At 37.9% G+C, this 24,684-nt stretch overlaps 2 protein-coding genes across 3 annotated transcripts in view; one reads left to right on the top strand and one right to left on the bottom strand.

The window, feature by feature from the left end:
- The first annotated feature begins 77 nt into the window (after positions 1-77).
- Positions 78-18,191, top strand: LOC139934690 (protein arginine N-methyltransferase 5-like). Its single transcript, XM_071929047.1, has 13 exons — positions 78-166; positions 1,668-1,786; positions 3,284-3,501; positions 4,209-4,389; positions 5,206-5,369; positions 6,222-6,383; positions 6,685-6,821; positions 7,741-7,863; positions 8,828-9,003; positions 9,589-9,698; positions 11,446-11,653; positions 12,992-13,056; positions 13,668-18,191. The coding sequence occupies exons 1-13, from the start codon at positions 78-80 to the stop codon at positions 13,818-13,820; spliced, it is 1,905 nt and encodes a 634-aa protein (XP_071785148.1). The 3' UTR covers positions 13,821-18,191.
- A 657-nt stretch (positions 18,192-18,848) lies between these two features.
- The window catches only part of LOC139934692 (synaptic vesicle membrane protein VAT-1 homolog-like), a 29,451-nt gene continuing 23,615 nt past the window's right edge, over positions 18,849-24,684 (bottom strand). Inside the window, exon 9 of one of the 2 annotated variants that reach the window (XM_071929052.1) lies at positions 18,849-24,048. In XM_071929052.1, coding sequence (XP_071785153.1) covers positions 23,974-24,048 — 75 coding nt within the window. In that variant the 3' untranslated portion in view covers positions 18,849-23,973. The remainder of the gene's footprint in view (positions 24,049-24,684) is intronic. The other variant, XM_071929053.1, reaches the window with a different exon arrangement.

Below are 24,684 nucleotides of genomic sequence, written 5' to 3' on the forward strand. Positions count from 1 at the left end.
AATTGAATAGTCTTTTGTTTTTCGGTTGTGTCGATATACACCCCTTGAAGGAATTTGGAACATCCCAATATTTCAACATGGCGGGCCAACAACATGTGTCGTGTGGTCGCGACCTGCATTGTGTGCCCGATATTTCATCTTCTACACAACTTGCTTCAGTTGCTGGGTAAGGAATACATTAAATGATAACCATAGACCCTTGTGCTTCAATTTCCTTTGATTTATATTTTATACTGCTGAGATTTGATTGAATATCTTTTCCGATAGGTAACTCAACGGGTTAGTCAGAATTCTACTGATGGCAACGATTAGACGTGTAATTCCGACATTGGTCCCCGGGGAGTGGGAGGCCCGTCTAGTGCGCACTGGATTGTCGATTAAATTACATTCAAGAGTCAAAGCAAAACATTGGCTACATCCATACTAAAAAGTATTACCTCCATTAATAACAGCAATCATTTGTCATTAACAAAATCATAGTATGAGGAATAAGTTATAATTAATAATAAATTAATAATATCATGAATAAATGTGAATAATAATTTCTTTATTAATTAATTAAAACATTGCAGAGATTTAGATTAATATTTTATGTAATTATTAAATTTGGTATTTTTTTTGTATCCTGCCAGTGGCCAGTGCCACTATGTTTTCATTCCTTATTGAAATAAAAATTATGAAATAAAACAGGGAATATTTTCCTTATAATTCTTTCTTGCCACCAAAATTTCATTCATTTTTTACAAAGGAATATTGCATTTTTAGTAAATTAGATACTTTATTATTTGTTCATGATAAATGAAAAAAAGGTGGCAGGATACAGAAATTTTTCCTATTTTAAAATAAGTATCTTATTATTTATTCAAATGCGATATTCCTTTTGGGAATGATTGATTGAAAAGTTGGTGGCAGGATATGTAAATTTACAGCTTACAAATTTATATAATTACAACAATACTTATATTGTCAGGCCTGATACTTCACGGAGGCAACGAAGGCGATTGCCTCCGTGTCCCCTGGTCTCTGCCTTGGTGCCCTTGAAATGCTCCAGTACAAATTTACAATTTCCTCATAGGGTGCCCTTTACCAAAAAGAAAATGCCTTGGTGCCCTTGCCCTTTCAAAAACGAAGCATACAGCCCTGTATTGTTGTAATTATATTAAAGTTTGTATGCTCATGCTGTATTGGATACGCAGTAATGATGGGTGAGTGGGTGGGTTAACCATCTAGCGTCATCATACAAGATCATCTGGGTAGAGAGTACTGGCTTTCCACCATAGCCTTAGCCATTTAGGCTGTGTACAAATATAAACGTGTTTAGCGTCCGGGTTTCTAAAAAAAAAGGGAGGAGGAGGGGCTTTTTATTTTTTATTTTTTATTTTCAAGATTTAAACAAAAAGGAAGAAAGAAGACCCTTTTAATTCAATGACTGCTCGAAACATTTTTCAAGTAAAGTATTTTTTGTGAGACTTAAAATACATCCCTTTTTCCCTTTAAAAAAAAATCATAAAAAATAAAATTAAAATAAAAGATTTAAAAAAAAGGAGGAGGCAGCCTCTGAAAAAGTAAACGGGCAGGACGCTGAACATGTTTATTTTTAACTCGGCCCTAGTTACTTTTGTCAAGTTTCTGTGGTTTGAACTTAGTTTTATAATCTTTGTAATCAGGTTTGACTTTGCTGCCATGCCAATAGTCCACCCAAGATTCAAGCGCGAGTTCCTAGAGGGAAAAGCCAAAGACAGAAAAGGAGCATTTGCAAGATCGGATCTGTTCCTATCCAGCCAAGGTGAGTTTACTTTGAACAAAGAACAATTAACTAGAGTGGGACTTGAACCTAGCACCTCCGGATTAATGTGCCGATGCTCTACCAACTGAGCATCTCCTTATTGTCAATGTCTTTGTTCGGGGGGTGCCAGTCAGAAGCCATACAACCTTTTAACTGTCGTATAGCCAGGGGTCACACCGTACAACCTGGGATGGGGCAGCAGAGGGATCAGGCATTGGACACTATTGGTAATTACTCAAAAAAATTGTCATCATAAAACCTCTTGATTACAAGTTATGGGGAGAGGTTACTTCTCGTCTTGACAACGGCAATGCTCTTCTCTACAGTCTTCCTAACAACCAGATTTCCCGACTTCAACGGCTCCAAAATACTGCTGCCCGCATTGTGACACTGTCTAGAAAATCCTGTTCTATCACCCCCATTCTGAAACAACTACACTGGCTGCCTATCTCTCAACGAATCATCTTCAAGCTGATGCTCATTGTCCACAAAGCTCTTAATGGCAAGGCTCCCCACTATATTTCTGAACTGCTTCACGTTTACACTCCATCAAGGAATCTTCGATCAAGTTCTATGCTTCTCCTCATTGAACCCAAGTCTCGACACTCATGGGGTGACGGGTCTTTTTCTGTAGCCGCGCCACGCATCTGGAACTCTCTACCACTTAATCTTCGATCTTGTGTTTGTACTGCAAAATTCAAGTCTCTTCTCAAAACTTATCTTATGTCACAGGTTTTCAATGACTAATTTTGTTGTGTCTGTTTTTCTTTGTGTTGTGTTTTGTTTTTGTTTTGTTTTTGGTTTTACTGCGCCTTGAACACCCAGCAGGGTGGATATGTGCGCATTACAAGTCTTATTATTATTATTATTATTATTTGGTTGATAGGATAAAACATTGTGAGAAACAGCTCCCTCTGAAGTGACATAGTTCGAGAAAGAAGTAGTTTCCAAGAATTTGATTTCGAGACCTCAAGTTTAGAATTTGAGGTCTCAAAATCAAGCATCAGCAAGCACAGAACTTCATGTGACAAGGGTGTTTTTTCTTTCATTATTATCTCGTAACTTGACGACCGATTGAGCTCAAATTTTCACCTGTTTGTTGTTTTATGCATATGTTGAGATACACTAACTGTGAAGACTATTCTTTTACCATTACCAATAGTGTCCACTGTCTTTAAGGGGATGCAACTTTATGTTTCAAATATCAAATAATAACCCACAGGGGAAACTGACTGGGTGAATTCAATATTATTATTACTGAACAAAGACAAATTGACTAGAGCAGGACATGAAACTACGACCTCTTGATTAACATGCTGGGAGTCCAACAACTGCTCTATCTAGCCATATGTTTGCGGCCTCTTTTTTAAAAACTTAATTAAGTTGCATGTTTGTAGCTGGAAGCAAACTTATTAGGTAAATCCATTGTTCTGGTATGTCTGCTGCCACCTAGAGTCCAAAAGCCCCCAATTACATCAGTTTCTTGCACATCTACAGATTGGAGCTCTCTTGTTGTTGGCAAGCTGTCACCATGGTTACAGCTGGACTCTGATGATGAGACGACCCGCAAAAACTCCCAAGCTGCCCTGAAGCAGGAACTGGCATATGCAGCTCATCTGAGCGTGCCCGCCGTGCTCGTACCACTAACCAGCAACAAATGCGCAAACCTTGGACGATGTTTACTCAGCCACATGCAGGGTCACAGCAACCACCAGGTAAAGTTTGGATCTTTGTGGGTTTTTATTGTCGCTCTAAAAATTGTTTGTCCTCTGTGTGATCTTGTGTTGCCACATTCATACTTTATAATGTCCAATCAAAAACATGTTCTAGACAAAAATGTCATTTCAAAAAAAAGATTTTGTTCAAGTTGATCTTTAAAAGTCTGACCCTTTAAGGGTGTCACGGCTGAGTGGTTTATCTCATCGGATTTGAGTTTTGGTGGTTAAGTCATTGGAGTGTGGGTTCGAATCCTTGACACTTGTGTCCTTGAGCAAGATACTTTAATTGCTTCTGTTCACCCACAGGTATAAATGGGTAGGGTGTAGGTTGATATTGTGTATGTAAATGCCTTTGGAGCGCCACGGCAGCTCGGAGCTATATACACTCCCTACTCCCAGGGAGTTGAGAGAGGTTAAGGAATGTTATTGGCCCAATGACCAGCAACCGATTTTACGACACGCTAAGATTAATCCTATCTCGAGTAAGGAAGAGTAACCCGTCTTAACTTAGGATGGGTTCAATGCGTCCTATGCTTTTGGATGCGGACATTAACTCGTCCTAAGTCCAAAGATTAATCCTAATTTAGGAAGAGTTTGGTGAAATCAACGCCTGGGCACTAATGTAAAGCTCATTGATACATTGCAAAATGCGTTGATAAGAACTTGTGATTATTATTGTTTATTATTGTTATTAACAAACCCAGGTGTGGATTCAAGTGCCCATGTGTGCCCCGTCCAGTCTGACCGATGACCTGATTGAGAACGATCCTAAACCAGAGACTGGAGGAGGGGATAACGAGGGCGTCATACCGCCCGGCCAGGATCCATGGCAGTGGTGGAACACACTGCGTAGGGTTTGCCATCACCACAAGAGACTGGGTGTAGGTGAGGAACATCTCAGAATGCATTTAGTGATTTTTGTAACCAGGTAGTTCCAGGATCTTTCATCCGTTTTACTTCCACCCTGAAGGGATTATTTTTCTTGGAATTTTGCTTCATGAGAATCGTTGGCACAAAGAAACCATGACTTGAATAAAGCCAAGAGTTTGGAAACTTTGAATGGTGGGAGTATAACTTGGTGGGGTTTGTGGTAACAGCATACATGTGAAAATCTCTTTTTAGTAGTGTTGGTTCGGAAAAGAACCATGTTAAATGTTTGACTTTGTTGCTTTGTTGGACATTGGGCTTGGCTTGGTGGTGCACGAAGTCGGGAACAGGAGCCCGACAAGAGAATGAAGATTCTGTTTGAAGCCCCATATTCATGCACCGTGAATCACAATATCTCAGCTGTGAGACACGACTATGAGACAGGGCCACCAATTAGGCCTTAGGTCAAAAACCAAGGCTGAAATCTCAGTCTGCTCGGACTTTTTTCAATTGAAATGAAACACAACTGTGGAAGGCTCTGTATGCCTCTTAATCATTTGTATATTCAAATGTAAGCTGTAACTTGTGACTAGGCTGGTCATTGTACAAGACTTTATTCAAATCTAACTCGCAAAAGGCTTATATGCATCTCAACTTCTTTCTGCTGAGCTAAATTTGTCTGTGCGCAGCAAAGTATTATGTTTCATGACCTCTTGAACCCATTATTGAATTCAGAAATTCCACTGTTTTTGTTGTTGTTGTTTTAAAACAAACATTGTTAATTCTGTTAAACATTTTAATCTTTTCTTTTACCCAAACCAAATTTCCTTTCAGCCTTGGAGATATCGACAGATCTGCCCGCCCAGACGGTCATAAATCGCTGGCTCGGAGAGCCACTCAAGTGTGCTGTGTTTTCAACGACACTATTCCTCACCAATAAGAAAGGCTACCCTGTGCTCTCCAAAGCCCACCAGACAATAGTCAATAAGTTATTTAGGGTAAGGACACATTAGCTTTACCATTAGAGTTCATCTGTGTTGGTAATTTGATACAATGTAATGTTAAACTTTTTTATCACAACTCTGGAAATATTTCCTTACCTGTAATTTTCGACCAACAATTCCAATCTTCATTAGCAGGAAAACCTCTTAACTACATCAACGTGATTGGCAGAGACACCAAAGTTAGCTTGAGTGGGACGTGAACCTACATCCTTCGGATTAATATGCAGGTACTCTACCACCTTAGACATCGATCCCTATGTGGGCGGTCTCCTTATTATCTTTGTTTGTAATTGACAAAAAAGGGAGACCACCAACAAAGGGCTAGATGGCTCAGTTGGTAGAGCCGTCAGCACGTTAATCCAGAGGTCACACCTTCAAGTCCCTTTTTAGTCAATTTGACCTTGTCCAAACCAAAGTTGTTTATCCAGTCAGTTTTCTTTGTGGTTTATTACTTGAGAACTCAATTTATGTTTGTTTGTTTGTTTCTTTTTTTTCCTCCAAATATCACAATAAATAATCCTAAAACATACTAGACAAAAGAACAAAGGGTGATTAGAGGAGGGCACCAGGAAAAAGCTTAGGCTTGTACAGAGCCTGAACCCTTTATAATATAAATTAATTGGTTTTACTTTATTACAAGAACAATGTTGATTGATGAAATAAAAGTACAGTGAAAGGCATAATGCATACATCAAAAATAGCATAAAACAATGTTTGTTTGTAATTAAACTGTTTTTAACAATTCGTTTGCTATGCAGCCTTAAATACATATTGAGAGTTGATAACAAAAAGGAAAATAAACAGAACATAATTACCTAATTGTTTGTGATGGTTTCCCTTGTGTAGCTTGATGTTCAAATGATGATTACCGGCATCAACCACCACCCAGACAAGGGTATACGAGCTTACCAACAGTACATGGACCATCTGTTCCAGAACCAACAACCACTGACTGGTGTTGAAGCCTTCGCTAAGGGCTACGAGGACTACCTACAGTGTCCTCTACAGGTAAGAAATTAGTAGGATTTGAAACTTGGTCTGGGCCATAGAGTTATATATAACTAGAGGGCGCACTGGTGATGCTTCTTGCACAAACTCGACGGGTCCACAAGGAGACACGCGCGCGCCATTTTGTGCGCACGTTTAATAAGAAACACACGTTGGAGTGTGTGTTTATTGAACGCTACGTGTTGCTGTTTTTTCGAACTTACAAAATGGCCGCACAAACACACGCTAAGCAATGATTCATGTCCACATTTGACCTGCCTCAATTGATTTTTAAATTTATTCTCTCTTTCTCTCTGTTCAGCCACTAGCAGATAACTTGGAGTCCCAGACTTATGAAATCTTTGAGAAGGATCCTGTTAAGTACACAAGCTACCAGAAGGCTGTGTTCCAGGCACTCAAAGACAGGGTACCAGACAGTGAGAAAGACACCAAGACATCGTGAGTACATAATTCTTTACATTTATTGCGAGCTGGGCCCATTCTTCTGTCCAGGCTGTCCTCACATTCCGTCTCTAGGACCCGCAGGTTTTCCCTGATATTAATCTCTGGTGTTTTTCTTCCCAAATCCAGACGTAAAAGTTACCTTTAGCTGGAGAGGAGAGCCTCTTGACAGGAACCTTTTTTCTTTTAGGCAATCCTTCTGGCTTCAGTTGGTTCTCTCTCCTTCCTCTGTATTTTAATTGCTAGGTACTGTACTTTAAATGTATTACCAATGTGCATTATTGTACTCTTTATCTGCCTTGGAAATGAAAATATTATTTATTAATAGTTAATTTCATTCCACCAATAATGATCAAAAAACACTTACGGTATTTAAAGACAGTGGACACTATTGGTAATTGTCAAAGACCAGTCTTCTCACTTGGTGTATATCAACATATGCATAAAATAACAAACCTGTGAAAATTTGAGCTCGATTGGTCGTCGGAGTTGCGAGATAACTATAAAAGAAAAAAACATTGTTGTCACACGCAGTTGTGTGCTTTTAGATGCTTGATTTCGAGACCTCAAATTCTAAACTTGAGGTCTCGAAATCAAACTCGTGGAAAATTACTTCTTTCTCGAAAAATACGTCACTTCAGAGGGAGCTGCTTCTCACAATGTTTTATACTATCAACTTCTCCCCATTACTCGTGACCAAGTGAGGTTTTATGCTGATAAATATTTTGAGTAATTACCAATAGTGTCCACTGCCTTTAATACTGAGTTATGGTTTTTGGTGTACAATAAGATTAAGCAGTAAACAACAAAAATATAAAGTAAACATACAAAAATAACAAAGTAAATAAAAAATGGATATAAATAATAACTACCTTAGAGAGACCAAACTCGGCTGACTTGTGGCTATCTCTTGCAGTATTGTGATGGTGCTCGGTGCAGGTAGGGGTCCCCTAGTAACAGCCTCTCTCAAGGCAGCTGAGCAGGCAGACAGGAAAGTCATTGTGTATGCTGTGGAGAAGAATCCAAACGCAGCCGTTACGTAAGTACAACATCTCTCTTAGGAAAACAAAAAGTGTGTTTGGATTTTTTAAGTGAGGTTTGCGGTAGCACTATATTTGTAAATCTCTTTTTAGGAGTGTTGGTTCTTAAGAGAACCGGTGGTTGACAACTCAACGTTTTGATCAGTTCGCCTTCAGGAGAAAATATGTTCAGTCTAGATGTGGGAGGAAAACCCAAAATGGGTGAAAACCCATGCATTCAGGTAGGGACTGAAAACCCAATCCACATTTAGGGTGGTTTTACAGGGCTTGTGGTCAGTGATTTTGGCATTGGGCCAGTAAAAGTCTGATGGTCTTGTGTTTGTGTTCAAATGTTGACTTTTTGAAAACTGGCTAGCTAGCTGGCTATTTGAGAGTTAAGGGCAAACCCTGTGTGTATGTGACGAGAGGAAGCAGTTTGTCCAAGTTAGCAAATTACGACTGAAAGACTTCCAGATATCCCTCTGATGTACACCATGGCCAAATTTCACAAAGCTGTTTAGCAGAAATAAACCTGCTTGACAATTTGCTAAGCAAAATTTGAGTCAAGCACCATCCACAACAATGCAAACTTAACTTAATTTGGGCTGGTAACGTGATTCTGCTAAGCAATGCTATTTTGTTTTAAGCAAGTGTTTCTGCTTTACACACAGGCTTTATAAAATTTAACCTTTTTAACCATGCTTTTAAAAATTGGTGTATTCTATAAATGTTTTTCTTAATATAAAAAGTTTCTTAAAATTTGATCAAGTGAACATTTTTAGAAGGTTAAATATTGAATTGTTTGTAATTAAGTCTACAATGAGTATGAAATTTGTGTATTCCATATTTTCTTTTTTTTGTTAAGGGTGAAGATTTTAATTTTTAATGTGAACTATTCCAAGTTTTTTTTCTACTAAGTGTTAAATGTGGTAATAATTGAAGTAAAAATGTATTAATGGTTTTGATTGTACTTTTTCACAACAGTCTATTCGCTTTGAAAGAAGACAAGTGGGGTGACAATGTGATGGTCATACAGAGCGATATGAGAGACTGGGAGGCACCAGAGAAGGCTGACATCATCGTCAGTGAACTCCTTGGGGCGTTCGGTGACAACGAGCTGTCACCCGAGTGTCTGGACGGGGCTCAGCCATTCCTCAAAGGTGGGTCTTGGGTTTGGAGATGCATTTAGAGGCAGTGGACACTATTGGTAATTGTGAAAGACTAGCTTTCACAGTTGGTGTATCTCGACATATGCATATAATAACAAATCTGTGAAAATTTGAGCTCAATCGGTCTTCGAACTTGCGAGATAATAATGAAAAAAAAAACACCCATGTCACACGAAGTTGTGTGCTTTTAGATGTTTGATTTTGAGACCTCAAGTTCTAAATCTGAGGTCTTGAAATCAAATTCGTGGAAAATTAATTCTTTCTCGAAAATTATGGCGCTTCAGAGGGAGCCGTTTCTCACATTGTTTTATACTATCAACCTCTCCCTATTACTTGTAACCAAGTAAGGTTTTATGCTAATAATTATTTTGAGTAATTACCAATAGCGTCCACTGCCTTTAAACATGTGTACGTTATTAGCTTAACCATGTGTCACTATTTATTTAACAATTTGTTTGTTGTTCCTAAAGACACCAGTCTATTTTATCGGTCAAATCCATCAGTCCTTCATGTTAAAACCAAAGTTTAGTGTCCATTGACTAACAGTTGTCATGTTTTTGTTTCCTGTTGTCACAGATGATTGTATAAGTATTCCCAGTGCATATACGTCTTATCTTAGCCCAATCATGTCACACAAGCTGTACAACGAGGTCCGCCTGTGCAAGGATAAAGACAAGAACCAAGACGTATGTATATATTCACAAACTATGTTTGTCTGTTTGTGGGGCTGTCAGTTTGTTTGTTTGTTTATTTGTTTGTTGTTGTATGTTGATGTCTGCTGTTTTTTTGTTTCTGTCGATATGCTCAAAGATCAGAATTGCCTTACACTGAATTCTGTGCTTCTCTCTTATAGGGTGTATGTACTTTTTCCTAACAAAAAACACAATGTCCACAGATTTACATTAAAATTACACAGTTTGAAGACAATAATGGTAGAAAGCTTCCCTTGAAATTTTACTTACTGAGATGCTGTAGTTTTTGAGAAATGAGTAAAAGTAATAATTTCACCTTAGTTTTAGCATGTAAAAACGTATTAACCAGTTATGCTATGGTTTTGGTATAAATATCATAACTGGTTAAGGGGATTTTAAATGCTAAATCATTTTGGTCTCATGAGACCAAAATTATTTTGTAACTTGTTTTACTAATTTCTCAAAAACTACAAAACCTTAGTAATATTTGAAGGGAAGCTTTCCACTACCATTATCTTCAAACCATGTAAGTTAAATGTAAATCTGTGGACATTTTGAAAAAGTACCTAAATCCTTTAAGTCCATTAGGGCTTTAGCCGATCCGTGGTTTGAGAAACAAACACTGTGCAAGCCTTCCCGTCCAGAGCTGTTGTCGTTAGCTCATGCATTTTTGTGTTTTTTAAAGATGTCAGTCTATCTGGCTTTCGGTCTTCCCCTTCCAACGCTACCAGCAGCACGTCAGCAACTTCAGATTTTAAATTGAATTCTGCCTGGTTAACAAGAAATATGTATTTTTTCCAAACAAATTTAGTCATGCTCTTTTGTAGCACATGATACTGTTCTAAAATTTCATTGAAATCAATCACTCCAGGGGTTTATCAAAAGATGGAAATGCCATCACTGAATGGTACCTCCTAAGACCTGGGGTGGATTTCACAAAGAGTTAGGACTAGTCTTATCTCGAGTTAGGTTGAGTTACTAGTCCCAACTTAGGACTAGCTGTACGTTTGTGATATCACTTAGGACTAGTCCTAAGTTAGGACTAGTCCTAACTCTTTTTGAAATCGACCCCTGGACCCCAGTTTCAGAACTTTATGTCAGGAGTGACTATCTTTTCAGAATGATGCAATTAACAGGGTGCTGTGAGGATTCTGTGGCTGTACTTGTAACTGTGTGTTTTTGTCCTGTTCAGTAACCTGCTTGTCCCACGACGCGTCATAATGTCTTGTCTCACTCTTTGTTTGTCAGCTATGTACATTATAACACCACCATCTTTTCTCTCTTTTGTGTACATGTATGTATACCAGTTCAGTTGTACTTGTAGCTGTGTGTTTTTGTCCTGTACATTAGAAAATTTGTCCCATTTGTCGTAGTGTCTTGTCTAACTCCAGTCACCGTGGTCAAGTGGTTAGACTGCAGGACTTGCAATCACAAGGTTGTGGTTTCGAATCCCCCAGCTAATTGCTGATTTCACAATGACTGGAATAAATATTGTTGTCTAGTTAATGAATCACAGTTTCTTGATTTGTGTAATTCATAATCATTGACGTTAAACCAATATTTGTCTGTCAGCTATGTGCTTTGTTATAACACCACCATTTCTTCTCTCATGTTGGGCTGTACTGTCACTGTGTGTTTTTGTCCTGCACAGTAAACCTGATTGTCCGATGTTTTGTAATGTATTACTTTTTGTATTGTCAGTTATGTGCATAATAACTCCCCCATCTCTTCTCTTCCGAAGGCTCATTTTGAGACGCCGTACGTCGTCCACCTCCACAACGTGACTCGTCTTGCCGATCCCATCCCACTCTTCACCTTCACCCATCCCAACCAGAACAACCTTGACAACACACGGTACAGGGCAGTGAACTTTGACATGGAGGAGGATGCCGAGGTCCACGGCTTCGCTGGATACTTTGACACAGTACTATACAAAGATGTCCTACTTAGTGAGTACATATCTGGGGCCAATTTTGTAGAGCTGCTTAAGCAATTTTTATTGCTTAAGCATGAAAATAGCTCGCTTAATTTACACATGTTACTGGCCAAAATTTCATGCCATATACATTGCTTGTGACTGGTATTTAGCTGTTGTTTACTTTAGCATAACAGCTTAGTGGAGTCTTGGCCGGCAATCTGATTTTACTAAGCAAGGATTTTTACGCTTAAGCAAATTTTTGTACTTAAGCAGCTCTATGAAACTGGGCCCTGTTCTCTTTTTGTACAGAGCCAAAGGGCCATTTGACCAAGGCCCAATTTCAAACAGCTGTTAAGCAGACAAAAATAATGCTTGATAATTCTTTTTTGCTGAGCAAAACTTGAGTGTGGCACAAGTCACAACAATGTATACTAAATGTAATTTCGGCTGGTAATCCGTTTGTATTACGCAATTTATTTCTGTGCTAAGCAAGTTTATATGCAAACAGGCTTTATAAAACTGGGCCATGGAGGCAATTTACTGGTAAAAAAAATAGTTATCAAGCAATAAACCAGGGAAAAGGGAAAAGATACCCAGTCAGTTTCCCCTTGTGGGTTATTACTGGATATTTTAAATAGTTTGATCCCTCTGCTGCAATGTGACCACTCGATTACTTTTATTGTTTGATTCAAAATATTTTGAAGTTTTTTATATTTTGGAAGAGTACTCAAGAAGAATATCCCAAACTAGACTATAAATGCACGACCTAGTTCCAAAAGAACAAAAAATCTACACAGAAAAATAGATTTACTGCAAACCGAATATTGTTGATACTCATCATGCAATGCCTAGAAACCATAGAGCTATATATATTGACTAGAGCCCTAACACCCTGTTATACACACACTAAGGTTTTGAAGCCGTGTGAGCGCATCCATGTTTATGTACAAACCAATACAAAAGCTTGAAATTTGTACGGCAATTGTACGCCTATTTGCATGTGTTAACGGACCATAAAATGCAGAAAATGTGAGCGCTCAATCTGTTGCTGAGTGTACAAACTGCGAGTCTCATGCGCGTCATGTTTAAAAGGCGCGTATACTTTTTTTAGTATGTCAATCAAGTCGAACTTACGGTTTTCGTACGCGAATGGGCAGTCGCTTACGTAAGCGCACCTGCCGAAAGTAAACAATTGCGGCAATGTGTGTTCTCTTAAAATTAAAATTGTTCCGTAGTCACGCAACACATCAAACATGTCTGCGCCGAGGGCTCTAGTCAATATATATAGCTCTATGCTAGAAACCCCATAATATATTGTTTTTTTCCTTAAGACATACTTTTTTTATTTTTTTCTCTCAAATATTTACAGGTACCAATCCAAAGACATTTTCTGAAGGCATGTTTAGTTGGTTTTCCATCTTCTTCCCACTGAAGGTAAGTTAAAAACCTGAATTCGAAGCTCTGTACTGTTAACTCGAACAAACAAATTTGTACAGTTCACAGCACAACTATGTTTGTTGTTTTTATGTTTTTTGCATAATTGGCATTTGTTTTGCCTTGTTTTCTCTGATTTTGTTCCTGGTGGTATAGAGTGCTGTTGTTGCTTATGTGGGGTTTGTTCTATGTGTAGTTGTTTATCTCTTGTTCTGTGTTTTGCTTTTTCTACAGGGCCCCCAGGGAGACAATGTTTTTACACTGATGGGGCTACCCTGTATAAATAATACTTATTAATAAAAAATAATAATAATGTTGGATTGTATTTGTCAGTGGCCATTTTAATACAAGCCTCCTTTAAGCTTCTAAAAATGCCCCCATATTGGTTTTGCTCCTAATCCATTTCATTGTTAGGTGTTCAGGCCAACAGCCCAGAACGCTTCATATTTTGTTTAGTTTATTTCAATCAGTACTTGAGTGTCTTTGATTTTAATAACTGTCAAAATGTTTTGACTAGCATGTTCTAGCCAACATCAGGATCTATAGTTTAAGATTCAGTATTCAATTAAAAAGTAACTAACAAATGCCTATCATTGTTATAATTTTTCAAGGAACCAGTACATGTGTCTGCCAAAGATCAGCTGGTCGTTCACTTCTGGCGCAACTCTACAACTCGCAATGTGTGGTACGAGTGGTGCATATCCGCACCCCTGACCACGCCGATACACAACATCAACGGCAGATCCTACACTATCGGAATGTAACGTTAACCCACCAGATAGGAAACCTAACGGTCAGTCAGTCATCTCAGTTTTGATGCTCGATGTCATAGGCCCTTTTCGAAACGACTGGATTTGACTTTGGATTCGGCTCACGCTACCTGTTTTGACAAATGTGCGTGCTCTGCAAGTATGCACCCAGGGTTTCAGTCGAGAGTACGGAACCTCAAGCCCAATCCAAAGCCAAAGCCGATGTTTCAAAAAGGGCCATAACTGTTGTTCTATTTAGCCCTAGACTGGTCCCCTGTCTGTATCCGCAAGACAGGTATTGGTTGTACAGAACCAGTGATATTATACAAATATTGACTGCTTCGAGTGCTATGTTTAAAACTATGACTCCCGAGGTGATCCCCGCAGCGTTCTATTTTCTATTTTCCGGAGGCGAAGCCGAGAGAAAATAGAACGCTCTGAGTCATAGTTTAAACCATTGCACGAGTAAAAGCAATCAATATTCGTTTTATAACACCCCAAACATTTCTAAATACTGTACTATTAAGTTACAGACCTGAATGCTACAATCCACAGACGACGCGAATACAGATTGCGAAAACTTTTACTGTGCTCTGCATGTAGTGTCATGTAATCCAAAATGGTTACAGTCTATTAATTTATCATCCTCGTACACGCAACGGACGTCTGGGTACTGCACGCCGTGTGCTAGTCTTTTGGACTAGCGCACGGAAACCGATGCACTATCACACGGCCGTCGTCCAGCAAAACTAAGATATATCATGTGACACGCTCTAAACCAATGGAAAGGCAGAATATTGGTAAGGGGTGTTATAACATTGGATACAACGTAAATGTCTAATACAGTATATGTTCATCCATATGATGTTCTAAGCCGGCCTCAGTCAGGTCGACCTTGCATAAAAAAAAAACAGCTCCTCAACTGACTTTTCAGGATCACACTGCACCTGAGCTTGGTCCATCAGGATTTTTTTAGTCAGCGATTATTTACGACCTGATGATTTTAAGAGTATCTGAAACAGTTGGCACTCGAAAAGAGTTAACAATCGCAAGAGTAAAAAAAATTCAACTTGTATGACGGATCCCTGAGGCGCTCAATTTCTCAGCTATTGTGACCTGAGCATATTTTGTCTGCCTGTTGCCAACGGTTTGTTGCAGACGCAGGAAAATCGTACATGTAGGACGACCTGAGGTCGGCTTTATATGTAATGGTGTATGTAGAATTTGACCCCAAGATGAATGCGAGATCAACGGTACATCCATACAATGTGACCGTCAATATATTGACATTGGCTCGAGGCCACTCTCTGGCAGAATTCAAAAGCTTTGAAGTTTGACATCAGATGTGCAGGCTTGTTTAACCCTAATCACCCCAAATTACATCCAAATAGAAGTTTGGCCCTGAATTTGATGGATTTGAATGCGCAATAACCTCTGGCAACCAGGAGTTGCAACTTTGTTGCCATTTTTTGTTATGCTCCAAAACTTGTGTGCAGTAATACATGTGGGCTAGTGAAAAAGACTTGCAAGCAACCCAAAATGTTGATTGACTCGGGAAACTCCCTGCTGTCCGAAATGTAAACAAAGTATTATAGTCAAGCAAAATTGTACTCAATGATCACTGTGAATCATCTCATCATGGTATGCATCACAGAAGGAATCGTGATAAAAGTTTTTTTTGTGATCAGGGCTCAAATTTTGGGGAATAATCCACAAGATTCGCAGGACTTGTAGCTAAGTATCTTATTATTTTTTTTATTGTAATTTTTTTTATACAAGTCGCCAGACACACAAGGCCTTTAAGGTGTGGGCTACAATTACTTTTTTACCACAGGCTGTTGCCACCTACTCTTAGGGTTACAACAGGGTTACCCCTTTTAGTTTTACAGTCCATACGAATGTAGGCTTGGGTTTGGGTAGCATCATATTTTTTGTTAACAAAGTTATTGAAATGAAAATAGAAGATCAATGGTTTACTGGCCTGACTCTGAAATTACTGGCCCAAGGCATGCAGTTCAGAGTAAAATTTGAGCCCTGCCAATACATCTTTGCTTTTGAATCTATGTAATGAATAACCCATTATTGCAACTATTATTGGTGTATTAATCATGTGATTAAAGCAATCAGAATTTCCTTGTTGTATGTAAACTTCTAAAGAAACCAAATTTTTCTGTAGCTTCAAGTTTGTCACCAAAAAGATTTGATGACTTCAGTTTTGTTTTTGTTTCTGCCAAAGTTTTTCATTGAAATATAACCTGTTAGTGGTCTAGATTTGGTTGAATTGGTGTTTGTCTTTTCTCCTTTTTAACAAGAGCCGCGTTTGCATTGGACTTAAAATGGTTAACCTACCACCGCAAACTTACCAGTATAAAGTCCAAGTACGAACAGCCACAGTGCTTTTAACTTTAGACGGCTGACTTGACTTAACAATGTTAACTTAACAGGGACAAGATGTCCAAAACGAATGCACCATGCCGGTTACTTAAAAACACTGTCATGTGACTTCTATCTAAAACGTCTGCTGATGCTGGAACCACTGCGTGCAATACGCGCTGCTCCAAAAATTTAGGCTGAAAGCATAGCTGCATTTCCACTGGGTACGCTGCGCACAGAGCCGGAGCCTAATCCAAGGTTTGAGAAAGGCCCCAGAGCCCAATTTCATAGAGCTGCTAAGCACAAAAATTTGCTTAGCATGAAATTTCTTCCTTGATAAAAACAGTACTACCAACAAAATTTCCATTTGTTGCATATTTCTTGTTTCTGGTATTCAGCTGTTGTTGCTTATCCTGAAAATCATGTGCAAATCTGGTTGATCCAAGCTGTTAACTTAGAAGTTACCAGACCCATCCAATGGTCCAATGGGAACGCAGCTAAAGAAGGAGAAGAAAATCCCAGCAGCACAAGTGAAATTTTGGCTTCTTCAAAAAGATATCATATAAGGCTTATGGTGTTTCAAGAAAGTTTCAAATCTTTAAAAAAAAGTTTGGGTTATACATTGCGAGAGATCTTTCGCCATTGACCGTAGTAATGCATGCTTTACTTTGGAGCGGTGTCATATGTTTCCATTTGTTGGTATTTATTTAATATTCAGAAGCTAGTATGGCATGCATAATAAGAAATCTCATTCAATTAATATTGTAAAATTTCATATTTGCATGGCATAAAATCCCAAATAGCAACCAAATCACTCGATATATCTAGTGACTAAAAGAAAATGAAACTTAATCTAGCAGGATAGTTTTGTTTTGAACTGTCGAAGTTGGGTGTTATTTCTTTTGCTCAGTTGATTGATGGTATGATAATGCACTAGTGATCAACCAAACAAATACTAAAAAAGTTATAAATGTTTGAGCATAACCCATGACAGGAAACTTTGTTCTAAGCTTGACGAAAATACAGACCGTGAGTAAAAGCAGAACTTCTGTCATCCTTGGAGCTTGCACATTCATGCGGTAAATGGGAATCAAAGTCGGGGGCCGAAAATATGTGATCTGCTGACAACATAGTTGTTGAGAAAGCGGTTATTTCTCACTCAAATAATTAAAGACTTCAGCTGAAGCCTGTAACTTAATGCTTCCGAGTTTTTCTGTCATTATTCTCGATGACCAAATTTTCACAGTTTTTTTATTTTATGCATATGTTGGGAAACACCAAGTAAGAATACTGGTCTTTGACAATTTCCAAAGGTGTCCAACAGCCGATTCCACCAAACGCTAGGATTAATCCTATCTCAAAATAGGACGAGTAACTCATCCTAACTTAGGATGGGTTCAATGCATCTTAACGTATTCGTATAGACGATGTGACCTATGTTTACATTCAAACCGCCCTCTGTTGACAAAACACTATATACGTCATGTTTCGCCGGGCACTGAGTTGCGTAGTCATAGTAAGATTGCGTACACTTTCTAGCTGGCTGCCAAAACACAAAGGTTTTGCCCGGCGGTATGCGCGCGAATCATGTTATAGTTTTCGTGTGACGTCTATACGGAACTGAACTCGTTGTAAGTCCTAAGATTAGTCCTAAGTTAGGAAGAGTTTGGTGAAATCGACGACGTAGCCCTCACACACCTTAAAGTGGCCATTCGGCCTTGTGATGTTCAAAATTAATGTGTGGTTTTTTCTACAAGTTAAAGGCACATTGCTGGATCAGCTCCAGGTTGAAGTAGAAGAAGTGAAATTGCATAGCATCAAATAATTTACTTTCCTTTGCAATAAATTAATACTAATTAATTTACCCATTCAGTTGTCCCTTGTGGGTAATTACTTGGTATTATTTATCAAATTGTATGATGTTGTTTTTTGTAAAAGTTTGCATTGTTGCATTTTGCCAGTTCTAAAATATGTGTACTATATGTTTATGTAATAAGATGTGGCAGTTACAATGTAATAAAGCATACAGTATAAAAAATGTCTGTACCATCAAATTTTGGACTGATCCTTTTTGTATCGCCTTGATGTCATTTTTCTTTTTCAGTCGTGCCATTTTCTCAGAATCTTTCTTTTTTCAGGATTTTTTCAAAACCTCCTCGAGTCTTCAGAATATTTGAAAGAACTAAGTCAATCACCAAATTTAGAAAGAAATAGTCCACACTGTGTCTGCTTAATAGAGGTCCCGTGTCTAGTAAAAGGGAACCCAAACCCATTTTTAGGAAATTTCACATTTTGCGGAACTTATCCACCTGTCTTCTTCCATGTGGTCCTGAGTAAATTGGCAATCTGAAACCTTGGTTGTCTTGCCCTGCCTCAAATAAGATTTAGTGGGATAAAATCAAATAAAAAATACAGTGGTTTGAAACATCCAAAACGTTCCCCTCCCTCAAACTTGTTTGGCCTCTGAGCCAGACGATTTTGCACAATCTCCCGGCGACTAATACCAAAATCAGCGTCTCCAATTAAACTTCTCTTACACCATGATACTTGTGTATGTGTTTGGAGTGCTTGTCCTTCTTTAAGCCTTCGAGGAAGACTCTTATGGTGAGACTTCTATAAACAACTCTTTTGCAAAAGTACTTTCAATCAACACAAACAATTATCCACCATTTTCGTGCTGCAATTTTTGTTATTTATTCAGGTACTTTTTATTTATTTTTATCCCCGTTTTCTTAGTTTAATTTCTTTCTCACCATGCTTTGGAATTACACATTTCGATATCAATTACATATCTCCTCTTTATATATATATATATATGTATACATTATCTCTGACTTGTTTTACCTTTCTACGCTATAGCATCGTCACTAAACTACTTTTACATTTAAACAATCCAATCATAGCTGCCTTGGCAGTGGTACGTGTACCCGATTGGCTGATCAATGCAGTTGCTGATTTTCATAATTTAGGCATAACTCAAAACCTTGCTGCCAATGACATTTATCTCTACTGTACGCCAGCCAATGACTGTCAAACTACTTTCAAATGGTGGCAACGTAATGGGCATTGTGACACCAACAAATAACAAGTGATATATTGAGGACCTTGTCAATTAATAGATATCATGGAGCGGCCATCTTGGTTTTACACCACTAACGCATTGTAACCAAACAGGGCTCAATTCCATAAAGCCTGTAAGCACATAAAACTTGCTAAGCACAAGAAGCATTTGCTTTGAAAAGGGCTACCGGTAACAGCCAGATCACCATTCAGTTACTATTGCTGTGACTGGTACCCTGGCCATTTCTTGCTCAGCCAAGACAACATTGTCAGGCCTTAAACCTGTCTCTGCTTAGCAAGATTTATATGTGGTTATAACATTTGCTTATTCTTGGTAGCAATCCAAGATTGTCATGCAATTTCATTTCTGCTGAGCAATATTTATCCATTGTTAGCTAAATTGCTTATTCTTGGCAGCAATATTAGATTACATGTATCATGCAATTGTATTTCTGCTAAGTAATATTTATCCTCTGTGGTTCGCAAATTTGCTTATTCTTAGTAGCTATATGATATAGTGATGCAAATTAGTTTCTGCTCTGCAATATTTATCTGTTATAAGCAAATTTGCTTAAATTCTTGGTAGCTATCATAATACAGCAGTGTATTCTGATATTAAATGCATGTAGTCTTAATTAGCGTTTTTGATTATTTGAATAATAGTTGAGCACAAACACTGTTGGAACTTGGAAGTACATGTCGTATTCGCAGATACTGTTTTTAGTAAACCCCCCCCCCCCTTTACTCGCCATGATATTATTTACAGAGACTTTTACAGCAAAGCAACATTGATATATCATCAGCGAGCTTATAACATATCTTGGCTATTATGTAGTTATCAATTTAATATATGGGCTATAGGCAATATTCATTTTGTTATTTTTCCCATATCGCAGATCACTGTAGGTGCGTTTTTGTTTATAGTAATAATTATAATAACTAGTTCTTATATAGCACATTTTACAATAATATATCAATGTTCTTTACATTAGTGCCCTGGTAATTGGGCCAATAACATTCCTTTAATCTTTCCAAGCTTCCTGGGTAGTAAACGGCCACTGTGGCAATCCAAAGGCTTTTTCAAACGCAGTATCAACCTCTACCCTCGCAGGTACCAGTTTACGCCCTTAAGGGATTATTGGCTAACAGAGTGACCCTAATATCAACATTCCTGATTCTTGATGATGTGTTATATCAGTTATCAGATGTTAAATTATAAATTAGATTATTATTTGTATAACACAATGGCTATCACTAACAATACACAACATGGGTACAGATATCATTCTACTATTAAATCCTATTATTTCAACGATCATATTGCATTGTGTGATTGAACAAATATATAGTACCACTCTTATGTATACTTTTGATATCTACTATAAAACTATATAATATATAACTCTCTCTACTTGGTATTTCATATTATACAACTATTCCGTTTCGTGTGTTGGACTCAACTGGCAGTTTAGACAGGGCAACTAGAAAAATATCTTATTTTGATTCAATTGATGAATTTTGATTTAATTCACGATAACAATGCCATTCACCCGTCTGAATGGCTATTGTTTTTTTAAGTTTGAAATGTGATGACAAAGATGCTCTGATTGGTTCAATGTGACATGTCATATTTTATGCAACCAATGATGGTGAAGTTTGATCATTTGGACATGCTGAGCTTCTCAGGTGTTATTGAAATTCACTTTTCATTCATATTAAATCAATTTTTGCCTCTCAAAATATATTCACTCAGTTCACCTGATGATATCTGCTACAAAACTTAGTTTTCCATAAAAACATCCACTTTTATGTTAAATTGTATTTGAAGGACTTTGGCTTAATTTCTCATCTCAGCTTAACGTAGGAACTCGATGTCACCATTTCCCACTTTCCCACAGGGTTAGTGCCACATTTCTGCTCTTGCTGTGCGAGCGAAAAATTATTTGTATTATGACTTATACATGACACGCACAAGGAATATTTCTTTATATACCTGTAAGGTACTTTAAGCACATTATTTGTTCTGCTACTGTAAGGGCCAATTCATACATCTGTCGAATCACAAAACTATGCTTACAAGAATAAGGTTACCAGGTAAAGAACCATGTACAAGCTTCAACTGGTATCCAGCTCATTGTTGGTATGCAGAAATTCGTTAAGCAACATTTTCTGCTTAAGTAAGCAGCTCTAAGATTTTTAGGTCCAACCTAGAACTGAGACCCTGTATACAGATCATTACATAATACATACATGTGCATATTAATACTCTGTTTTGTTAGATTCATGCAAGCACCAAGTATAATCACAATGTTCTTGTAGAAGGCATTACCTGATCAGCTAATCAAAAAAATTCTAGATCACTACGATTGGTTTTGCTTTACCGGGCAGTATAATAGCCAGTGGTGCTTGACTTATGGCACACAGCGGTCAGCTTTGAAAAGGTTATCCCACATCTGCCTCCATAAATTCCACTGGGCAGCTGATGTGGATTTCCTTGAACAAACAGATGTTGCCTTACTATGGCACACATCGGTAATCTTTAAATATGGTATCCCACTGCTGCCACCATAAATTCCACTAGGGCAGTTGGTAGGGATTTCCTTGAAAAAGCCGGTAACACTTGCAAAGTTTGCAAAGTAGCAGTATTTGGCTAAGCTTTGACATTCTTTTGATGTTTATCTTACTTTGATTTCTATAGTGACTGGTATTCTCAGATGATCACTGTATGGTTTATTAAGGTCATCATGGAATAACATATTTTAATGGAAGGATAAATAAAGTGGAAGGCATTACTATACTTTCTTTGGCTACAGCATTAAATAGGCAAATGTACTTTATTTTTGAAACTGCATTATGCATAACAGTTATATGAATGACAATTTTTCAAAACAAATGTTCTGTCGACCTTTAAATTTAGCAAGTGAAGGTTTTGTCGATTGACTCATTTCTTAATCCTGTTCTACATGAATCCCGCTGCTGTCACCATTTATGCAATCAAGATAGCACCTCTCTGTATGACTTATACATGTTTTAGATGTTTTAGACTTGTTAAGGAAAAGTCCTTGTCCATTGAATAGTATCCCACTTGTGCCACCAGTTTATGACCCCAAAATGTACAAAGGCATAGGAATGCAAAGCTGCATTTACCGTTGCAGCAACCAATTCAGACAGAGCTATGTAAAAAGGGGTATCCCACTACTGCTACCAAAAGTGTCACCGGACAGCTTTTGCAGAATTCCTGTACAACGCTATTTTGGAACTCAAAGGCAAGAATGGACAGTTCGGGCATAATAATCTTGTGCAAAAAATACATATTAAAAGGCAACGTGGACAATGCTTTTATGGAATGTTGCAATCCTTGTTAGCACTTTTTCACGAAGTTCTTTCCTAAAGAGAATCAAAATATTAACTGTTGTATTTTATTCAGTAATCGCTGTCATCTTATAATTACAAGTAGACCTAAATATTTTTTTTTATTTTTTATTTTATTTTATCGTATCAACTGTATTACTACAAACAAAAGCGGCACCAATATAAAATCCAGTACTTTAGAAAAACCATAAACTAAACGCAAAAAAACCCACACACAAAAAAACCCAAAAAACAAACCAAAACAAACAAACAAACAAACAAACAAACAAACAAACAAACAAACAAACAAACAAACAAACATTTCAGATATCATTGAACAACCAAGGTTCTCTTCTGAAATAAAATGTCAACGGAATGACAAAACACATCGCCTCCGAAGCAGGGACCGAAGAATAAAACGAGGCTTCCAATGTGGGGCTAGAACGGTACACTAGAGATCCCTAGTCTTGGTCAAAGACGTCACTATCTCATACTCGTAACGTAACGTAACGTAACGTAACGTAACGTAAGGTAACGTAAGGTAACGTAGTGTGATATTCCGCTTTTCTTGGTTTCAATTCATCAAGAATACTAAAAGTCTAACCCAAAGCTAAGCGGGCGGTACGGCGCGCTACACATATTATGTTATATCTAGCTCTTTCAGACAACTTTTTTTTTGTCGGCCCCGTAAAATGTTCCCCGAATATCTTGCGAGATAACAACCAATAACAATTTTAACACATCACTTTGATATGGCACTGTAATTCACTGCTAGCTCTTAATTAATGCCATGAATAATGGCAATCAAGGAATGTATACATTAATGTTTAATAATATTTATGTGCTGTTTAAACTATGAAGACGTCGCATGCACTTTTGTTAGGGGTCTAAATAGGAAGGGGAGGGTAGCTCTGCAGTAAGTTTAAGAATATAATCGGTCATTGACGAGATAGTTCACAGAAAATTTATGAATTGCGTCTTTTGTTCGACTCAGAAATAATTATATTAAAATCTCAATGCGATGATAGTTAGCATGCCTGTTGGTTTTTATCAAGATTTTAATCCATGTGCAAATCATAATCAACTGTTCATGTGTTAAAAAATATCTCTTCGAGAAAATATTATAACGCTGTCTGCCATGTTTTGAGTAAAAGTCAAAGAAAGCTGCCTTGCAGTCTGGTATAGATCCGGGCATCGGGAAACTACCTAGAGTAAAATGGCAAACTGCCTTCGACTTCCGAGTTGGATTTCGGGTAGCAGAATTCAAATGGTGTACTTCGATATGTAGGCCTACTTCATAATGAATAGAACTGGGCGATATTTCCTCGAAACTCGTATACTTTCATCGTCGGATAACGAGTGAATTCTCACAGCTTGGAATGCTTTACTTTGGTGTATCTGGTTCCTTGACGTCATCTGTGCTGCTGGCCTCGGAAGCAATGGTCTCTGGTACAATAGGCTGGTGACGGAATGAGAAAAGGCGGGGAAATGATACTCAACTGATGTTCTTCAAAATGATATCTGATTCATGCTGGCTCACACCAAATTGAAAACACCCAAACTTTTAAAAGTAGTTCCCCAAAGCAGCTCAAAATTGCATAAATACACGTCGCATTAAATTTGAATAATAGACGAGGAACGGCATGCTATAATTTGAACACAATGCGCATGCATTCGTCATGTGAAAAATGTACGAACAAATTATGAGTGCATGCCCAACACATGATCTTTGAACACTAACGTGAAAAATCCTAGTCCTTGACCCAAACTGCAAGGCTGCCTTGTATAAATGTAGGAATGGTAGGAGTTTTTGGGAAAGTTAACACTGATGTTCTTAGATAGGTTTAAAACTTTGTGGTGGATATAAAAATACAAGTATCATCACCATGATAGCTATCATCACCATGTGTTATTACCGCAAACCATAGATTCTTGTTCTTGGGTTTTCGCGGCTGTAACTAATAACTGTTTCGGTCAATGTCCAGTGATCAATCAATGGCAAGTTCAACAGCAAAAACGCACCCTATCATAGTTTCCCGCCTTTTACAACACTACATCGAGTAGATTTACACCCTCGACTATAGTCTGAAAGGCT

The sequence above is a fragment of the Asterias amurensis genome, chromosome 3 (assembly GCF_032118995.1).
Source record: "Asterias amurensis chromosome 3, ASM3211899v1".
NCBI classification, from domain to species: domain Eukaryota; kingdom Metazoa; phylum Echinodermata; class Asteroidea; order Forcipulatida; family Asteriidae; genus Asterias; species Asterias amurensis.